At 36.0% G+C, this 20,765-nt stretch overlaps 3 protein-coding genes across 5 annotated transcripts; all 3 read right to left on the bottom strand.

Annotated features, from left to right (window-relative positions):
• Positions 1-1,365: 1,365 nt before the first annotated feature.
• Positions 1,366-4,917, bottom strand: LOC100646188 (uncharacterized transmembrane protein DDB_G0289901-like). The gene is made up of 2 exons (XM_003398794.4): positions 2,758-4,917; positions 1,366-2,443 (listed from the first exon to the last, which is right to left on the bottom strand). Exons 1-2 carry the CDS (start codon positions 4,841-4,843, stop codon positions 1,599-1,601), a joined length of 2,931 nt encoding a protein of 976 aa, XP_003398842.2. The 5' UTR covers positions 4,844-4,917; the 3' UTR covers positions 1,366-1,598.
• Positions 4,918-6,955: 2,038 nt separating this feature from the next.
• Positions 6,956-11,792, bottom strand: LOC100647390 (protein spaetzle-like). Of its 3 annotated transcripts, XM_020865408.2 has the most exons (8): positions 11,271-11,297; positions 10,909-11,184; positions 10,638-10,808; positions 10,140-10,248; positions 8,500-8,661; positions 8,277-8,342; positions 8,116-8,219; positions 6,957-7,485 (listed from the first exon to the last, which is right to left on the bottom strand). In XM_020865408.2, the coding sequence occupies exons 4-8, from the start codon at positions 10,194-10,196 to the stop codon at positions 7,254-7,256; spliced, it is 621 nt and encodes a 206-aa protein (XP_020721067.1). In that variant the 5' UTR covers positions 10,197-10,248; positions 10,638-10,808; positions 10,909-11,184; positions 11,271-11,297; the 3' UTR covers positions 6,957-7,253. The 3 variants fall into 3 exon arrangements, with proteins under 3 accessions (XP_020721070.1, XP_020721067.1, XP_048265940.1); XM_020865411.2 differs by having other exon boundaries at positions 6,956-7,485; positions 8,500-8,641; positions 10,909-11,792; XM_048409983.1 differs by having other exon boundaries at positions 10,921-11,739.
• Positions 11,793-12,627: 835 nt separating this feature from the next.
• Positions 12,628-20,683, bottom strand: LOC125385922 (mucin-2-like). Its single transcript, XM_048409944.1, has 2 exons — positions 13,606-20,683; positions 12,628-13,324 (listed from the first exon to the last, which is right to left on the bottom strand). The coding sequence occupies exons 1-2, from the start codon at positions 20,681-20,683 to the stop codon at positions 13,008-13,010; spliced, it is 7,395 nt and encodes a 2,464-aa protein (XP_048265901.1). The 3' UTR covers positions 12,628-13,007.
• Positions 20,684-20,765: the final 82 nt, after the last annotated feature.

Below are 20,765 nucleotides of genomic sequence, written 5' to 3' on the forward strand. Positions count from 1 at the left end.
AATGTGATCCGTTCATTTCAAGTTATATTCTCCAAGTATCTATAAATTAATAGGATATGTGTAAAGCCAACAAATATAGAGATCGAACATTCTCGTGACAAAAATTTCGATAGAATTTATCAATTGTTATTAATCGCTAAAAAATTCAATTTACGTAATATTGATGGAAAGCATGCCGGAAATTTGGTACACCAATCTCTTTTATCTATCTGTAAAATTAGTAACAAGGTTGAATATTTTTCAAAACAGTAGCAGATGCGGATACACTTTACTTGAAACAAAAATATTCAGATAATTTATTACTTTGATTTTTCAAGATAATTTTAGAACAGTAATTTTGTCTTATGTAATAACACGAAGGTCGGGTTCATGCAAACTAATCGTTTATACTGGCGAAGCAATAAAATAATTTAAAGAAATATCATTTTTTCATTTAAATGTACTAATGCATAATTATTTTAAAATAATTACGAGTCAAATAAGATAACGTGTTATTTAGATAATCGTTCTTGTGATGATTATTTACAAAAATTAGCTTCCCATTATATGTGCAGATAAAAGTTGGAAAAATTGATGGTCTTGACAAGGTATTTCAAGGGCATGGATATTATATACACATATTCAATTTATTTACATATATAAATACAGTCTTTTGGAAAACTATTACTCATTCGAACATTCCCTTATCTTTTGTTTGCTTGTTGTACCATTGTTTGTTGTTAAAAATGCATCACGAGGTTTGAATGTGGCCTCCGTTTTGAGTTGTCTCTAAATTTCCCTCAAATTTATATTATAGAAATATCACGTATTTTTTAAAGAAACTGATCCATCAATCAAACACTCGTTAATTTTATAATTATTTATTGCAAAGTTTTACGGGTAGTTTTCAATGCAAATGACGAACATATCATAGTAGCACTGTATACTGCACGCTATAAATGAATTTGAAAATGAAGTTCAGGTTTTTTAATTAACCTATTCGCCCATAAAGAAGAAAAAGTGCATTTTAGCAGAGTATTGAAATAGAAAAATTGATGAAAACTGAATTCGTATCGTTTCTGAGCTTAAAAAAATTATCCAAAAATAAAAAGTATTCGTCGAATTTAAATTTTCGTCCAATTAATATTATAATCGTCATATTGTAATAACTAGATCTAAATTCATTAATCGACCCCTTGTATGGATCTGTGAATACTTAGTGCGATGCCTTTATTACGTAGCATCAAAATTATGTGATGAATATATAATGTACTTAGTATCGTGGAAACATTATAGGAGTGTAGGGATACTATTATATAGAAATAAATACACTGTTGATGCTTAATTCTTCTGTATTATATTAGAACTTTCTTTGAACAAGTTCAAGTTTCGTGTTTACAATATATCGACAAATTATAAATCCAACTTGTTATTAGAGAAATTTCTTCCCAACACATTACATATAAATTAAAACTTATTATTTATATATTTCAACCTTATTTCTCCATTTTATTTAATATTTTAGGCTAAATTATAATAATCAGAGATAATTTTTTTGCGGACTATTCAACTTCCAAAAAAATCTTCCGAGAGTATATCTGCCTTTATCGGTTTATCTCTTAAAGTTTCGGTAAAGGAATTAATCCTCCGATTTTTCCTGCACCTAACACACTAGCGCCGTCTTTCAAGTTCAACAAGCCTTTTGAGTTCAACGCACCACCTGAACTTAGCTTTCCAACCACGCCAAGAGCTCCTTGAACTGCCTGTAAGTCCAAAGCACTAATGCCAAGTTTCTTTGCACCTTTCGCACTCAAAAGGTTCTGAATATCTTCGCCTCCTTTCATGGATTGAAGGAGCACTGGAACCGTTTTCGTGACGCGTTCTTTATCTATAGAATTTACGTTAACAGTGGACCACTTGTTTAAGGTACTAAGGTTAATGTCTGTTTTTTGCAATTCAAGGATTAAAGGAATTACTGCTTGAAGCGGTTTTATGTCCGAGACAGTTTTGCTTTTTACTAAACCGGAAACTTCAGATACTTTGGTTACCTTTTCTGACTTTACGAGAACCTTTTCTATGGCGCTTTGCAATTCTAAAATTACTTTGCCACTCGCTTCTAAATCTAAAAGACCACTAGTGTCTTTCCCTTCGTTCACTAACTTAACAATCAAAAGGATCTTTCCTTTGATTTCTTTCAACGACGCAATATCCTTGCTACCCTCTTTCAAATCTAATAGGCTGCTAGTATCTTTGCCTTCTTGAATCCATTTCAGTAGGACAGAGATTTTCTCCTTGATTTCCTCCAAACTTGAAATTTTCTTTTCTCCTTTCTTTATTTTCAATACAGCCTCGAGGTTACCACCCTTTTCTAAGGATGTAGCAATGTTGCTAATCTGCTCTTTGACATCTGCCCAGTTTATACTAACGCTGTCTTCCGCCACTGCTTTACCATCTTTCCACTTTTCTGTAAAATAAATTTATTGGTTTACGGATTAATGAAATCCTTTTATTTTATGGTTTCTAGTATTTACAGATCTATACTCGTATACGGGATAATTCTACGTGAAAAATAAGAGAAAAATTTACTATAACGTTTTTCCATTTGAGGCTTCGTTTTTTAGAAAATCGACTTTAAAGATTTAACAAGTGTACTTTAACCTGGCTACTTTCGCACTGAACAAGCATAAATAATTCATAGGAATTTAATTTCACTAATTTCTCTAAATTTTATAGTGTAGTAAATTTTTGTATATCTGTTTGATAATTTATTAATCCTACCTGATTCTTCACTGCTCTTCCAGCTGCCGTCGTTCTTCGAGTTTTCGTTGCTCTTCCAACTTTCGCTGTTTTTTGAGCTTTTGCCTTTATTTCCGCTTTCACTGTTTTTCCATTTCTCGCCACTTTCCGAGCTTCCACCGCTCTTCCAATGTTTGTTGCTTTCCGAGCTTCCGCCGTTCTTCCAATTTTTGCCGCTTTCGGAGCTTCCGCTGTTCTTCCAATTTTTGCCGCTTTCGGAGCTTTCACTGTTTTTCCATTTCTCGCCGCTTTCCGAGCTTCCACCGCTCTTCCAATGTTTGTTGCTTTCTGAGCTTCCGCCATTCTTCCAATTTTTGCCGCTTTCGGAGCTTCCGCTGTTCCTCCAATTTTTGCCGCTTTCGGAGCTTTCACCGTTCTTCCAATTTTCGCCGCTTTCCGAATTTCCATCGTTCTTCCATTTTCCGCCCTTTTTCGAACTTTCACCGTTATTCCATTTTCCGCCCTTTTCGGAGCTTTCACTGTTTTTCCATTTCTCGCCACTTCCCGAGCTTCCACCGTTCTTCCAATTTTCGCCACTTTCGGAATTTCCACCGTTCTTCCAATTTTTGTCGCTTTCCGAGCTTCCGCCGTTCTTCCACTTTCCGCCGTTCTTCCATTTTTCGCCCTTTTCGGAGCTTCCATCGTTCTTCCATTTCTCTCCGCTTTCCGAATGTCCGCCGTTATTCCATTTTCCGCCCTTTTCCGAGCTTTCACTGTTTTTCCATTTCTCGCCACTTTCCGAGTTTCCACCGTTCTTCCATTTTTCGCCGTTTTCCGAGCTTCCATCGTTCTTCCATTTTTCTCCGCTTTCCGAGCTTGCACCGTTATTCCATTTTCCGCCCTTTTCGGAGCTTTCACTGTTTTTCCATTTCTCGCCACTTTCCGAGCTTTCACCGCTCTTCCAATGTTTGTTGCTTTCCGAGCTTCCGCCGTTCTTCCAATTTTTGCCGCTTTCCGAGCTTCCACTGTTCTTCCAATTTTTGCCGCTTTCGGAGCTTTCACCGTTCTTCCAATTTTCGCCGCTTTCCGAATTTCCATCGTTCTTCCATTTTCCGCTCTTTTTCGAACTTTCACCGTTATTCCATTTTCCGTCCTTTTCCGAGCTTTCACTGTTTTTCCATTTCTCGCCACTTTCCGAGTTTCCACCGTTCTTCCATTTTTCGCCGTTTCCCGAGCTTCCATCGTTCTTCCATTTTTCTCCGCTTTCCGAGCTTGCACCGTTATTCCATTTTCCGCCCTTTTCCGAGCTTTCACTGTTTTTCCATTTTTCGTCGCTTTCCGAGCTTCCATCGTTCTTCCATTTTCCGCCCTCTTTCGAACTTTCACTGTTCTTCCATTTCTCGCCACTTTCCGAGCTTCCACCTTTCTTCCATTTTTTGTCGCTTTCCGAGCTTCCACCGTTCTTCCATTTTTTGTCGCTTTCCGAGCTTCCACCGTTCTTCCATTTTTCGCTGTTTTCCGAGCTTCCATCGTTCTTCCATTTTTCGCCGTTTTCCGAGCTTCCATCATTCTTCCATTTTTCTCCGCTTTCCGAATGTTCGCCGTTATTCCATTTTCCGCCCTTTGCGGAACTTTCACTGTTTTTCCATTTCTCGCCACTTTCCGAGCTTCCACCGCTCTTCCAATGTTTGTTGCTTTCCGAGCTTCCGCCGTTCTTCCAATTTTTGCCGCTTTCCGAGCTTCCACCTTTCTTCCATTTTCCGCCCTTTTCCGAGCTTTCACTGTTTTTCCATTTCTCGCCACTTTCCGAGTTTCCACCGTTCTTCCAATTTTCGCCACTTTCGGAGCTTCCGCCGTTCTTCCATTTTTTGTCGCTTTCCGAGCCTCGGCCGGTTTCTAAGCTTCCGCTGATTTCTGTGGCTCCGTCGATTTTCGAGCTTTCTTTTTCATTTGACGATTTAGAAGCCGAGGAGCTTTGCGATGATTCTTCCTTTTTTTCCACTTGGGAACTTTTCGATCCGGAGCTTTCTGCAGACGCATCCGCTTCCTTTCTGGCTTCTATATTCAAGCCTGCGATCGCTAACTGCACGCAGACGAATACTGCCAACAACAACAACGTGATCTTCATGGTTAGCTGTTTCCTTTTCGGTCTGATGCAGTACGGTGACGAAGTCGTTGCTTTTATACTTGAATGAAAATTAAACATCGACACCTGCAACGGCGAATATTTCTTTCCGCAGACATATTTTTATTTCCGTTTATTTTCTTTTGCACGATATGATGGACGTCAATCTCCAATGTGGCCATAGGTATTGTCTTTCGTTCGCGGAAGCTCTCATAATTAGTATGTCCTGCTGTGTTTTTACAACTTGTCAAAAGTTTTGTGGTTTATTCAAGTTGATGTCATTTCGAATTTTGAAATATCTCAATTATAGTTGCTTTATTATTCTGTGCAAACGATATTTTAATACTTAAATGTTTCGTATTTACATATAACGAAACGCAAAGTAGACGAGTTACGTGTAATAACAAATTATGTTTGTTCGTTTGGCATTTAGCTAGAACGTTAATCGTATTGTATTTTTCGATATTTACGGTTATTTTCATTTAATTATTTATTAATGTTCTTGTTATAATATTTTTATAACAAGATACGAGAGTTTCGTTTTATTATTCTATCATTTTCGAACGTTGCAGTCAAAGTTAAGAAACATTGAGATATCAGAGCAGCATGGTAATAAATAAAAAAACAATATTGTCGGATATAAAAGTACTTACATAAATTATGCAAGTTATTTTTATTATAAGTGACAGAGTTATACTAATGTCATCAATGTCACTTGTTTAAATATTGTTACTATTGCGTGCAAGTAACTTGTTCTGAGAAAACGTATTAAAGACATATTAAGAAGATACATGTATGACTCTAGATATACATAATTAAAGACAGTTTATTGTAAATTTTATTTATTTGTTTCAAACAATATTAAATAAAATATCAGTTTAGAAATGAAAAGACGAATATTGTGCTTTGACAAGTGGAAGCAACGTTGGTTACATCTTGAGAAAAATACATAAATGGAAATTTTTATTGTTCCACAGAACAGACGTTCAATTTTTTATTTCGTTTTTTTATTAATTATTCGTGTTTTTCTGTTCCGTAGTTATTTTTAAAACCAATTGATATCTTAAGAAAATTTGCTAACAATTTATCAATCTAAATACTTTTTTGTTATATATAAAGAATTGCCTTCAAATTATCGAAATCCTAATGTACAAACCAAAGAGATATAATTAAAACAAATTGATTTTATAAAAAGGAAGATGATCTTTAATTTGGTAATAAATGTAAAACTCTTTAAAAGGATTAAAACGTTGCAAGCAAAATTATTGAACAAGAAATGTACAATTGGAACAAATCCCATTGAAGATAATAAAATATAAATAAATTTTATTGTAAAATAACGTTGAAAATATTATCGAAATATGTTACCAAGAAATCAAAAAATTCCAATTTTTTTCGTTCTGTATGCAGCTTTGTTTCCCATATTATTTTCCAGATATCATATTTATCAGTTTAACAGGTGTTATGACATGGTGACGTATTATTGAATCACAATATGTTCAGCTGTAGAAAATAACGACCGAAACGTAAAATAAAATAAATATATCAAGAAAAATTTTTTTATTTGGTTGCTACTATGCTACTGTATTTTATTAGTTACTATTTTTAATATACAGATTGCGTTGCCAAATTATCTCTTTATAATTAACAATTATTTCGCATCAAAATGAAAACTGCAGTTAATTATAATCTTTTCTTACGTAAGCGAAAGAAGTCGGATTTTAGAAAATTAACTATATTTTTATTTTTATTTAACAAAATTTAATGGGAAATAAAATGAAAGTCTAATGCTTGGAAATATTCCGTCATTCATACAGTTTCTGATGAACTGAAAAAATTGAAGACATATTTTTGCAGAGTTATTGCTTTTATTTATTTCACCGCACTTTACATATGCAGCACTTTATTACTTCGTCCTGTCGTGATATGCAAATTTTATTACATTTATATCTATATACTTTGTCATTTTTCTTATTCGAAGCATATGTACTTATTTGTATAAATGAAATATAATAAATGTCTGATCTGACGATAAACATTAAACACAAAACAATAGAATAAAAATATAAAAGAACACAATTCGTTTCTTTAAAAACTCATCTATATTAACAAAGATAAAAAAGATTAAAATATAATTGTTCAGTTAATATTCGCCTAATATTGCCCTGTAAAAATTTCTTACAGCAGTAAACACTTCTCTTTATCTTTTTATGAAGCTTTATATGCACAATCTTGTATCTTACATACCGATTATACCGAGTATAGATAATCAATAAAAGTATATGGATAAACGAGCTACAACAGAAGGATAAATGTTATGAAAAAAGAAAAATCACAGAATAATGGAATTTCCTCTTAATTATTCCATTCTTCGATATAAAATAGACATCTGTTTTAGACGAATTTAACAAGGTCAATTGATATCGCTTGATTTGTTTTGAAAGTCTGCTACTTCGACGAGCCGTATGTCAGGGCCGACGTATTCAATGTAACAGTAGCAATTGGATGGAAATCGGAATTGCTGATAGCTATACGAGCCACCCTTCTGAAGTCCTAGGAGTTGATTATGAACGTACCTTTGTTTACATACAGTTATGTAACCTCTTGCGAGCCCATTTATCGAGCTACAACGTTTGCCTTCGTTGCTATAAAAAAATAATGATTCGAAGATCGTTTTAATAAAATGAAACATATATTAGGTCATCCCATAAGTTCGTGCCGACTTTTGTGTATACATTTCATATTTTAAAGAAAGACAAGAGAACTTTTATCGAGACGGAATAATGGCCCTACCAGAAAAATGGGAAGAAGTTGTACAACGAGAGGGGGATTACATTTTTTCACGAAACTGAAAGGTATATAAACAATCTTAACATATATAACCGCTCGAAAAACGGCACGAACTTATGGGATGGCCTAATATATACATAGATTATATATATAGGAAGATGACACGAACATTTTAACAAATTTGATAAAATTATGAAAATTTTAATAACCAATCGATAAGATCCTGACATACTCCTATAAGTCTTTGCCCTTACAATTAGGAATACGCGCACTTTAGGTTGAGAGCCACTGATCTAGGATACTTAACGATAAAATTGACAGTTATTGCTGCTTATATCGTCCAATCTGTTCAAATATTCTTCTTCCTATGTATATAGGTAGCAGTAATATAAATATAAAAAGTTGCTGATATTTTATGACGCGAAACAAACAGAGCCGATAGGAGTTAATTTCTTTTATATAGACAATGTATGTATTTTACATACACGCATTTTTCTATGTGTACCCCTTGTACTATATCATCAGTGTTAAGGACATACGACCACTCGTTATTCATATTTTCCGCCGTTTTTGGAAAGATAATTTTCTCCTGAAATTATTTTGAAAGATATAGATAAAAATCAAATACTAAATTATACGTACTTACGATTGACTGACAGAGTTTCGTTCCATGTTCTGAGTACATCGGCAGAGTGGGTTTAAGTGGTTCTATCTAAAAGTAAAATCAACAAAATTTGAAAAATAAAATGCAACATATCTATCATTTACAGATATTATATATAAATATGTCATAAAAAAGATAAAAGAATGAAGTAATCTATAAATTGATTAATAAAAATAAGAAATTAGAAATAAAAATGAATACTAACCATATCGAGATTACTATAATTTTTAAGAAGTAAGTGTTTGCTAATTATTTTCTTCACCGCATCAAAGGGATAATTCGCAACATTCTCGCAGAAGGTTTGTCCTTTACAAGAAGGTATTGTTTCATTTTGCCATTGAGAATCACTGTGGACATTGTTGAAGACCTTTCAAAAGATATCGATTCGTTAACCCCTTCCCGTACTTTAGCGAGTCAGACTCGCTAAAGCGAGTACCTCGCTAAAGATCCTAATGTTTCTGATACTTTGAATAAAAAATGGAAAAATATATTTAACTGTGTGTCTTAAAATATTGAGATACTCCTTACAAATTTTCGTTCTTTCTAATATCATGAAACCTTTGGTTGATTCGGAATTAATCATTGAGATGTATACCTTGAAATTTATTAAAATACCTACGTACCAATCTTCGACAAATAATTTCTTGTATACTTATTTTTATATATCAGGTTTTCAATATACTCAACTTCGTTCAAAAAAGTTACCGTTCCTTTCATAATACCAAAAGATATAGAGGAGATGTCCTGGAAAATCCTTTTCAAATACAGCCGACAGATTGTCTTCTTTGTTGTTGGTAGATTGCGTTAATACATATTTTCAACTTTCAACGCGACGGATTCTAATAAGATACACGAGAAATAAAGAAAACGAACGTAAAATAAATATTATTTTTAATTCAAATGGTATCTAATCTCGCTGAGAGTCAGGGTATCGAACTACTCTGTAATCAAAAGCTGACGTTGCCTTTGAGACTTCCGACAAGTCTGTGGACCACGATCAGTCAACTGCAAAGACGGTCGTTGGTTTAAGTTCTACGAGTAGTTTATCGTTTCAGCGTATTGTTTCAAATAACGGCCTTGTAATCAAACTATCCGATAAATGAATTTCGTTTAATCTTCATTTGGGTTAACGCGATTATTCGGCTCCAAGCTTGAAAATGGTTAAATGGTTAACTCAAAGATTACTGTATTATCTTTGCTACAGTCCTTGAATTATGGTATTCTACTCTCATTCTTGTTTTATCAAGCAAAGAGGCTTAGAAATATATTTTATGTATTTTACTTGTATTTTATTTATGTATGAACTGTCATTTCATAGATTTTAAGAAAACATTAACAAAAGATTGGAACAAAAATTTATACATGTCAATAAAGATTCATTCGTATTTTCTTCAAATTTAAGACAGTTGTTTAGTAACTGAGAAACGCTATTTAGTCGAAACTACCATGAATATTATTACTGCGATTAAATCCAAACAATCAGACCTGATAGTATCAGATTTACAACTGATAAAATTCCTATAATTCAGAACCTCTAATATCTTTAGTCTTTGAAAAAAATTGTTTTTTATTAATCATTAATGATAGAAACATACTTTTTCGAATGGTTTTGTAAAGAAGAGACAATGCACTAAAATTTGAGAATAGTTTTATCGAGGACAAATATGCTAATTAATTACTTACAGCGTGAAAGGCTTATCATTCAGAACCGAATAAAAATGATTTCTTAAATTATTGGATTTCTTAAACTCATTGGATACTTTTGTAAAAAAGTTACCAAAAGTCGAATGCTAAGTTAAATAGTAACTTATTAAAATATAATTAAGACTTTTCCATATTACTTACTAGTAACAAACCGATTGCAACATTGTATACAGAAATTATGCTTTGATATTCCTTCATAGTGTCTTGGCTTGTTCCCTTTTCCTAAATGATTTCTTTTCTTCCTTTTTCGCTAGAACACGATATTTTAATTTCAATGACCGTTTCACTAACTTCAACTATGTATGCTTGCAGGTTCATGTTTGCAATTAATTTTGGCTAACTTATTCACGAGGGAGAGTAGTGGATGTTCGAATGATAATTATCAACTTCACTAATGTAAGGGGTGTTTTTCTCCGAACGATGACAAGGTTTCGAAAGTTTTTAATTTCCGGCTATTGAGACAAGGTTCACGAATACGTATAGCACTCGGACGAGAACGGTCTTGACTCTTGACTCGATCTTAACTTGATCGAGCGTTTAACAAGGCCAAAGGTTCATCAGCATGTTTGCTCGCTTATTCATGCACTTCCGTGCGCGTGAATCGCGGGAGACGCTTAATGAGAAAAGGATGAGCCATACCTGGACGAACGTGAAGCTTCGAATCAATTAGGCAAGGATCGCGGAAATTCTTTTAGATGGTCCTCGACCGATACGAATGGCTAATGATCGTTCGAAAGTAACAGACGTTTATAATACGCTCGGTTACTGAGAACACGATGGACGTGTAAAATGAAAGCATCGCCACTATCGCTGAAAAAATGTCATTGTAAATGTTAATGTTTCGAGTAAAAAATATTCTTCTGAAAAGTAGTGGAAATAGCGCGAAACTGTACGTCATGAAATTACTCACGAAAATCCTCACGTTTTTTGTTCTTTCGGATGAAACATTCGATTTGCGCACCACTCAACAAGCTGTGTCTTTAGTCTAATCACTGGATTCTGGCGTAAACAACGTCTGGTGATCGTCAGTGTCAAGAAACTAGTACCTCGAACGATTTCTTAATGACTGATTCCGAGGTTTTATACGATCATATCGTGAAAAAATATTTCCCGTTTCCAATTCGAGCATTCTCTTACATTTTTAATGGAGAACTTTCCAGGTCGATAACGTTATTTCTGTTGCAAACTGAACATGTGATAATTAGTCCCATACATACCTAAATTATAGGAAAATTTTAATCAATATTTTACTTTGAAAAACAAGTTACGCACAACTACAAAAATTCGTCGTGTATAAGCACTCTGGATAGTTTCATCATGCCGTTCGTATTTATATGACAATTCCGATCTTTCCATCAAGTTTTATCGATAAATTTTATTGATCGCGATATCAGCGATATATGGCCGTTTTATTGCCGATGAAATGTCGGTAATGCTTACTGCTGGCAAATTGAATTTAACGAAATCGTCTTACAAGGCACGCCTAACGAAAGATTGATTGAGTTTCAGCGGATCTAATTATTCGACCGCGAGAAAGCCTCGATAATCCTTCCTGAACTATCGTTTCCTGTCAAAAATGGATAGCGAGGATTGAACGTGGTGTTTGTTTTCTGTTTTACTTCAATATCACGTATTTTTGGAAGGAAATATTCTATTAATTTAACACTTTTTAATTTTGTAGTTATTTATCACAAAGTTGTACAAATAATTCTCAATACGATATTATAATATTATTGTATAATACACGCTATAAATGTATTTGAAGATAAAATTTAGATTTTTTAGTGAAACGATGCGTCCGCAAATAAAAGGGATCGCATTTTCAATATTGAACATTGAAATAGAGAAATTGATGGAAATTGAATTCGTATCGTTTCTGAGCTTAAAAAAAATTATCGAAAAATAAAAGATATTCTCCGATTTTACATTGTCGTAAAATTAATATTATTGGGTTGGAAATTAAGTGATTGCGGATTTTGTCATTAGGTGGTATTGACAGAATCCGCAATTATTTAGTTGCCAACACAATATATTCCCCAATTTCCTCATTTGTAGTAACTAGATCTAAATTCAGTAATAGACTTTTTGTATGGCCATGTGAATACTTAATGCGATACCTTTACTATGTAGCATCAAAATGATCTCTGATGAATGTACAATGTACGTAATATCGTAAGAATATTATAGGGGTGTCGGGGTACTATTACATAGAGATAATTACACATAATCCTTCTTCGTTGTATTAGAACTTTCTTTAAACAAGTATAAATTTCACGTTTACAACATATCGATAAATTATAAATTCGATTTAATATTAGCAGAATTTCTTTCCAATGCGAAAAGAATAGATTACGTTAGTGTCAGTATTGTTATTTGTACAATGTTATTTCATGAAATCTTTCTCTAAAAAATAAGACGGTCGACGAAACGATCTGGCCAAAGGTAAACTTTTCACGAAGATGCTCCATTGTCAGTCCGAGTATTTACGAACCACTGTGAACTTCCGGTTAGAGACCTGCGACCAATGCGGTTGCTACCAAAGAATTAATCAAACTGATTGTTTAACGAATTAATAGCGATGGTACACCATCGCAAATTCTGTCATTAATCGATTGAAATTGCTATCTGTTTAAAATGAATTTTCTAATTAAATTTATTAATATACTCTTTTACATATATATACATATATACAAATTTTACAACTTGTTAGCATTAGGTGCTACATCTTACTGCTATTTTACTGATTTATGCTTTTCCGTTATTCTTTCTTGGCGTTTCTGATAAATACATATTATGTACAGTGGCACATGAAAGTATCTCAAGACTTATAGAAACTTGCTTTCAATATATTATGTTGCTACGCAAATATTTTTGTGAGTCACTGTATGTATTTTATCGAGAATGAAGTATTGTAGTTAAAAAAATGGTAATTCTTCACTTTTTTCCTAACAGTAGAATTTTTATCGTGAAATTTATGTATCCTCCTTTGCTGACTTTTTGCGTCAGGATTTATCTGTACCTGGGATATTGGTCGTTTGCATTTGGAATATACTCTTTCAAGGATGATTCAAAGCTATTTTCTTTATCGTAATCTTTCTCGGGATTTTCGAGACTGCCCTCCTCGTTCTCAAGAATAACATAGTAGCAAGTCGTTGCCTCGAGTGGTCGTTCTCCGACGTTTCCCACGTCTTGTTCGCCTTCCTTCAATTCCGAAAACTCGCGTTCTGGATACTCTAGCATCCAGATTCTAGTACCACCTACGTGATAAGCGGTTAAAGCTTCGGTTGGCCATTCCGGACCAGGTGTCTGTCTCGATTTTTCTTTACCTGAAAATCAGAGTGAATAATGTTTGAATAAGGTAACTGTGCACAAAATTGTACTAGCCTTATTATGAATAATAATGGAAATATAACGATATTATTAGTAAGTAAATGTTTTGCGTTTTCTTGGTATGTAATACGAAAATTTGAAGAGGGATATTTAGACAAATTTTTCTTTTTCTAAATACATATAATTTTTATGTGACTTAATTTGAATATGTTCCGTTTAATTTAATTAAATATATTAAAAACTGTTTAGTCCATTACATTTTTAGTCTACTAAATTATCTCACCTTTACCGTCTTTTTCTTTCTCTTTATCTTTGTACTTTCTTTCACTTAGTTTTTCCTTAATACGTTGGCCTTCAGTTACTTCCTCCACTTCATCTTCGTTACTATACGTTTCCTCCTCCGGAACAGATTCTGTTTTCCTATCTGCATCATTCTTGAACGAATTATCTTCGCTCGATTCAATCTCAGATTTTACAGTCTCCTCTTCGATTTCATCATCTGTACTTTCCGTTGTACCTGGGAAAGTGCTTTCGTCTTGTCTCGGATTTCTTTCGACTTGATCCTCGTAATAACAATTTTCAACACCTGTTTCATCTCTTTTCACAATTATTTCGTCCTCTTCCTCATTCTCTTTATCTTCAACTTCAATAATTTGTAACATAGATCTAACCTTATATCTGTTACTACTAATTTTCCAATAACTCTTCTCAGTGGTCTTTGACGCTTCGGTGATCATGAAAATATTCGTAAGGCGAAAGCTACGATTTCCATATTTGGAAAATGGCTGCTCAATCTGCGTCTTTATATCTTCATTTCCATTAGTAAATTGATTAATCAGAAATTCAGGACAAACATTCTCTCTCTGAGGAATGTTTCGTTTAAATCGATTTTCCTCCTCCTCGAATTCTGTCTGCGATTCTTCATGACCCTTCGTAAATGCACTTTCAGTCCATTCGTGTTCTCTAAGGTGCAGTCCACTGATCTTTGTTTTCTGCTCTTTGGACGCCAACTTATCTGGACTGATCGGTAAGCAAAGTTTTCCCGTCACTAAACCTTCAGCTTGTTCTTCCAAAGGTTTTGACTTTAAAACATTCAAACATATCTTCGTTGTGTCTTTTACTTTCACCCGTTCTTCGTGTTCTTCTTCTTCCTCTTCTTCCTCATGAGACTGTGTGACGATTTTTCTCACACTAGTCTCTTTTATAGGTTCCGCTACTGTTGTTTCTCGAATTTCAATTGTCGTTTTTTCAGTAGGTGGTACCTGCGAGAAAGATGGCGTTGTACGCATTGGTCCTTCATAATAGGGTTCCGTGGTCAATGAAATTTCTTCCCCCCTCGCTAATTTCTCCTCCATTTCCTTTATTTTCTTCTCAAATTCTTCTTTCTCCCTCTGAAACTTCTTTTCTCTTTCTAATAATTCCTTTTCTCGCGCCTTCAGCCATTTCTCTTTTTCAGAATATTTCTTCTTCAAGTCTTCAATTTCTGCCTCGAGTTCATCTTTTGTCGTCATTGCAAGACTTATTGTCATTTCTGGTTTCATTGGAACAACATCAGTTTGGGGGACCGTAGCATTAAGCGGAGACGTTGTTTTGGGTAAAACTGGCAGTTCTTCAGTGACACGTTCAGTTCCTGTTGTTGAGGAAGACTTGGTTTCATAAGCGGTTTTCATTTCTTTTTGCTTTTGAAAGATTTCGTGCATTCGTCTTGCCATATCCATTTTCCAATCTTTCTCTTCTCTATCCAGCTTTTTCTCTCTATCTATAATTATTTCCGCAGTTTGTTCTAATTCTTTCAGATCTTCTATTAACTTTTCTATCTTTTCTTCTTGATGTTGTTTCTTTTGTTCTTGATTCGTCGTGCCTGTCACCATAGGTGACGTTAATTCAGGAGAAATAGGTAGCTTGCTAACTTTTTCTTTAGTAATATTCGATATCTTTGTAGAAGTTATGGGTATGGATGTTGTAACTTTCGCCGGTCTCGTAATATTTTCTTCCAAATAATCGACTGGCAAGTATTCCGTAGTGAATTTCAGAGTAGGAGGCAGCGTATACTTCAAAGTAGTGATATTAGACTTTTCAGTTATTTCTATCCCAATGGGTTTTTCTGTCGTTGTTTCAATAGCTGGACTTTTCAATGTTGTTTCCTCAATAAATAATGGCGTTAAAGTAATAGATACAATTTCAGGAATAGTCACAAAGGGAGTTGTAATATTTAGTTCTTCTTTGATAATTGTAACTTCTATTCGTATAATTTCTTTCGTAGGTGTTTCAATTTTTGGCGTCGACGTTGTTATATTCTCTTCTACATAGTCGTACCAAGGTGGACTGAATGTCTCTTCTTTTTCCTCCTCCTCCTCCTCTTCCTCCTCCTCTTCGTACTCCTCTTTAGGAATTGTTTCCTCATATATTTCATATACTTCTTCTTCGGTCGTTGTAACGATAGGGGACACGATTGTCGTTACAGTAAATTCAGTCGTTTTAGCAGTTTCTACAGTCAACTCAGTTGTCAAAATTTCGATTGTTTCATTTACATAAGGGCTAGTAATATTAACTTCCCAATGACCCGTTATCGGTGATAAGACCTCTGTTAACTCTACAAGTGCGGGTACCTCGGTTGTAACAGGATATATTACTGTAATAGTTGTCTCTGTAGTGGCAGAAATTGGAATTGTTTCAGTGGTAATGGGCAGGGTCTCTGTGGTAACATTCGTGACTTCGACTGTAGGTGACGTAATTTCAACAGCCAATGTTGTTTCAGTTGTCTCTGTAGTGACAGGAATTGGAATTGTTTCAGTGGTAATGGGCAGGGTCTCTGTGGTGACATTCGTGACTTCGACTGTAGGCGACGTAATTTCAACTTCTACAGCAAATGTTGTTTCAGTTGTCTCTGTAGTGACAGGAGTTGGAATTGTTTCAGTGGTAGTGGGCAGGATCTCCGTGGTAACATTCGTGACTTCGACTGTAGGCGACGTAATTTCAACAGCTAGTGTTGTTTCAGTTGTCTCTGTAGTGACAGGAATTGGAATTGCTTCAGTGGTAATGAGCGAGGTCTCTGTGGTAACATTCGTGACTTCGACTGTAGGCGACGTAATTTCAACTTCCACAGCCAATGTTGTTTCAGTTGTCTCTGTAGTGACAGGAGTTGGAATTGTTTCAGTGGTAATGGGCACGGTCTCTGTGGTAACATTCGTGATTTCGACTGTAGGCGACGTAATTTCAACTTCCACAGCCAATGTTGTTTCAGTTGTCTCTGTAGTGACAGGAGTTGGAATTGTTTCAGTGGTAATGGGCACGGTCTCTGTGGTAACATTCGTGACTTCGACTGTAGGCGACGTAATTTCAACTTCAACAGCAAATGTTGTTTCAGTTGTCTCTGTAGTGACAGGAATTGGAATTGTTACAGTGGTAATGGGCACGGTCTTTGTGGTAACATTCGTGACTTCGACTGTAGGCGACGTAATTTCAACTTCAACAGCCAATGTTGTTTCAGTTGTCTCTGTAGTGACAGGAATTGGAATTGTTACAGTGGTAATGGGCACGGTCTTTGTGGTAACATTCGTGACTTCGACTGTAGGCGACGTAATTTCAACTTCAACAGCCAATGTTGTTTCAGTTGTCTCTGTAGTGACAGGAATTGGAATTGTTTCAGTGGTAATGGGCACAGTCTCTGTGGTAACATTCGTGACTTCGACTGTAGGCGACGTAATTTCAGCTTCAACAGCCAATGTTGTTTCAGTTGTCTCTGTAGTGACAGGAGTTGGAATTGTTTCAGTGGTAATGGGCACGGTCTCTGTGGTAACATTCGTGACTTCGACTGTAGGCGACGTAATTTCAACTTCCACAGCCAATGTTGTTTCAGTTGTCTCTGTAGTGACAGGAATTGGAATTGTTTCAGTGGTAATGGGCACGGTCTCTGTGGTAACGTTCGTGACTTCGACTATAGGCGACGTAATTTTAACTTCAACAGCCAATGTTGTTTCAGTTGTCTCTGTAGTGACAGGAGTTGGAATTGTTTCAGTGGTAATGGGCACGGTCTCTGTGGTAACATTCGTGACTTCGACTGTAGGCGACGTAATTTCAACTTCCACAGCCAATGTTGTTTCAGTTGTCTCTGTAGTGACAAGAATTGGAATTGTTTCAGTAGTAATGGGCACGGTCTCTGTAGTGACATTCGTGACTTCGACTGTAGGCGACGTAATTTCAACTTCAACAGCAAATGTTGTTTCAGTTGTCTCTGTAGTGACAGGAATTGGAATTGTTTCAGTGGTAATGGGCACGGTCTCTGTGGTAACGTTCGTGACTTCGACTATAGGCGACGTAATTTTAACTTCAACAGCCAATGTTGTTTCAGTTGTCTCTGTAGTGACAGGAGTTGGAATTGTTTCAGTGGTAATGGGCACGGTCTCTGTGGTAACATTCGTGACTTCGACTGTAGGCGATGTAATTTCAACTTCCACAGCCAATGTTGTTTCAGTTGTCTCTGTAGTGACAGGAATTGGAAATGTTTCAGTAGTAATGGGCACGGTCTCTGTAGTGACATTCGTGACTTCGACTGTAGGCGACGTAATTTCAACTTCAACAGCCAATGTTGTTTCAGTTGTCTCTGTAGTGACAGGAATTGGAATTGTTTCAGTGGTAATGGGCACGGTCTTTGTGGTAACATTCGTGACTTCGACTGTAGGCGACGTAATTTCAACTTCAACAGCCAATGTTGTTTCAGTTGTCTCTGTAGTGACAGGAATTGGAATTGTTTCAGTGGTAATGGGCACGGTCTCTGTGGTAACATTCGTGACTTCGACTGTAGGCGACGTAATTTCAGCTTCAACAGCCAATGTTGTTTCAGTTGTCTCTGTAGTGACAGGAATTGGAATTGCTTCAGTGGTAATGGGCAAGGTCTCTGTGGTGACATTCGTGACTTCGACTGTAGGCGACGTAATTTCAACAGCTAGTGTTGTTTCAGTTGTCTCTGTAGTGACAGGAATTGGAATTGTTTCAGTGGTAATGGGCACGGTCTCTGTAGTGACATTCGTGACTTCGACTGTAGGCGACGTAATTTCAACTTCCACAGCCAATGTTGTTTCAGTTGTCTCTGTAGTGACAGGAGTTGGAATTGTTTCAGTGGTAATGGGCACGGTCTCTGTGGTAACATTCGTGACTTCGACTGTAGGCGACGTAATTTCAACTTCAACAGCCAATGTTGTTTCAGTTGTCTCTGTAGTGACAGGAATTGGAATTGTTTCAGTGGTAATGGGCACGGTCTTTGTGGTAACATTCGTGACTTCGACTGTAGGCGACGTAATTTCAACTTCAACAGCCAATGTTGTTTCAGTTGTCTCTGTAGTGACAGGAATTGGAATTGTTTCAGTGGTAATGGGCACGGTCTCTGTGGTAACATTCGTGACTCGGATTGTAGGCGAGGTAATTTTAACTTCAACTGCAAATGTTGTTTCAGTTGTCTCTGTAGTGACAGGAATTGGAATCGTTTCAGTTGTAGTCAGCATCGGCGTTTCAGTGGTAATGGGCAGGGTCTCTGTGGTGACATTCGTGACTTCGACTGTAGGCGACGTAATTTCAACTTCAACAGCCAATGTTGTTTCAGTTGTCTCTGTAGTGACAGGAATTGGAATTGTTTCAGTGGTAATGGGCACGGTCTCTGTGGTGACATTCGTGACTTTGACTGTAGGCGGCGTAATTTCAACTTCAACAGCAAATGTTGTTTCAGTTGTCTCTGTAGTGACAGGAATTGGAATTGCTTCAGTGGTAATGGGCAAGGTCTCTGTGGTGACATTCGTGACTTCGACTGTAGGCGACGTAATTTCAACAGCTAGTGTTGTTTCAGTTGTCTCTGTAGTGACAGGAATTGGAATTGTTTCAGTGGTAATGGGCACGGTCTCTGTGGTGACATTCGTGACTTCGACTGTAGGTGACGTAATTTCAACAGCCAATGTTGTTTCAGTTATCTCTGTAGTGATAGGAATTGGAATCGTTTTAGTTGTAGTCAGCATCGGCGTTTCAGTGGTAATGGGCAGGGTCTCTGTGGTGACATTCGTGACTTTGACTGCAGGCGACGTAATTTCCACTTTAACAGCAAATGTTGTTTCAGTTGTTTCTGTAGTAATAGGAATTGGTATCGTTTTAGTTGTTGTCACTACAGGTGTTTCAGTGGCAGTGGGCAGGGCCTGTGTGGTAACATTTGTGACTTCTATAATAGGCAAGGTAATTTCATCCTTCACAGCAAATGTTGTTTCTGTCGTCTTTGTAGTTACAATAATTGGAGTCGTTTCTGTTATTGTTATGGATGGTGTTTCAGTAGTGATGAATGGTGTTTTCATAGTTATATTGGTAACTTCGATCGTAATAAATGTATGGTGTGTCGTAATTGAGGAGGTGGTTTCGGTTGTTACCGTCGTTACGGTGGTTGGTACTGTCGTCGCTGTTACAGGAATTTCAACTGTGATAGATTCGGTTGTGATATATTGTGTTCCTGTGGTAATATTTGTAACTTGAGTTGTAGGCAAAGTAATTGCAGGAACAGTTGATGGAGAAACGGTTATTACAGTTGTTACGACGACAGGCGTTGTCTTTATTGTTACAATAGTAGATTTAGTTGTAGTACTTTCCGTGGTAATGTGTGGGGTTGTAATATTTGTAATTTTAGTAATTGGTGTTGTGATTTCAGCTAAAACATGGAATGTCGTTTCAGTTTCAGTAATGGGTGATCTTGTAATGATTTCTAGTGTTGTAGTAGGTATAGTTATTGTTTTTATTGATGTTGTGGTTACATAAATTGCGGTGATACTTTCAGACGCTGTTGGGACTATTTCTGTAGTAATAACCTTAGTTGTAATTGGTACAATTTCTGTAGTGGTACCCTTTGTAGTAACTGGTAAAAATAACCTGGTAGTGGTTTCAACCGCAGTAGTAGTATTCTCGGTGATAGGGCTCTCAGTAGTGAGCATTACAGTTTCCGTGGTAATGACTGTACTTTCAGTAGGAGTAATTTTAGTGGTAGGCAATTTCGTAGTTGCAACCTTTAACATCGTGGTAAATTCTGACGTTATCATAGTTGTTTCTGTTGTACTTGCTGTCGTGAATGCTGATCTTATAATTGTTGTAATAGGTGCAGTTGTGACTTTATACCACGACATAGAAGTGGTTGTTATAATTAGTAATTTCGTGGTCTCCTCGTACTCGTACCATTCCGGCTTAGCAGTTTCCTTCTCTTCTTCTTCCTCTTCTTCTTCTTCTTTATATTCCTCTTCATAATCTAATTCATGATAAGTTTCGAACATACTAACAAGTTCAGTTACTGGCAATGTCTCCTCAGATGGAGTTGTAAGTACAAATGTCTCCATTGGCGTAGCCTACATAGATAGTTTAAAATCGTTATATAAACTAACTCTAGTATTTGAAGTACACATACAAAAGGTTTCATTA

The sequence above is a fragment of the Bombus terrestris genome, chromosome 11, assembly GCF_910591885.1.
Source record: "Bombus terrestris chromosome 11, iyBomTerr1.2, whole genome shotgun sequence".
In the NCBI taxonomy this organism is placed as follows: Eukaryota; Metazoa; Arthropoda; class Insecta; order Hymenoptera; family Apidae; genus Bombus; species Bombus terrestris.

Bases quoted from the DNA above. Each gene is read 5' to 3' on its own strand.
- LOC100646188 (XM_003398794.4), bottom strand. From the start codon at position 4,843: ATGAAGATCACGTTGTTGTTGTTGGCAGTATTCGTCTGCGTGCAGTTA. The intron at 2,444-2,757 runs GTAGGATTAATA...TTTATTTTACAG, and splicing joins GAAGAGCAGTGAAGAATCAG to AAAAGTGGAAAGATGGTAAA.
- LOC100647390 (XM_048409983.1), bottom strand. From the start codon at position 10,196: ATGAAGGAATATCAAAGCATAATTTCTGTATACAATGTTGCAATCGGT. The intron at 8,662-10,139 runs GTAAGTAATATG...ATCTTTTGAAAG, and splicing joins TTGCAATCGGTTTGTTACTA to GTCTTCAACAATGTCCACAG. The intron at 8,220-8,276 runs GTAAGTACGTAT...AAATAATTTCAG, and splicing joins CGAAACTCTGTCAGTCAATC to GAGAAAATTATCTTTCCAAA.
- LOC125385922 (XM_048409944.1), bottom strand. From the start codon at position 20,683: ATGGAGACATTTGTACTTACAACTCCATCTGAGGAGACATTGCCAGTA. The intron at 13,325-13,605 runs TAATTTAGTAGA...TCTGATTTTCAG, and splicing joins AAAAGACGGTAAAGGTGAGA to GTAAAGAAAAATCGAGACAG.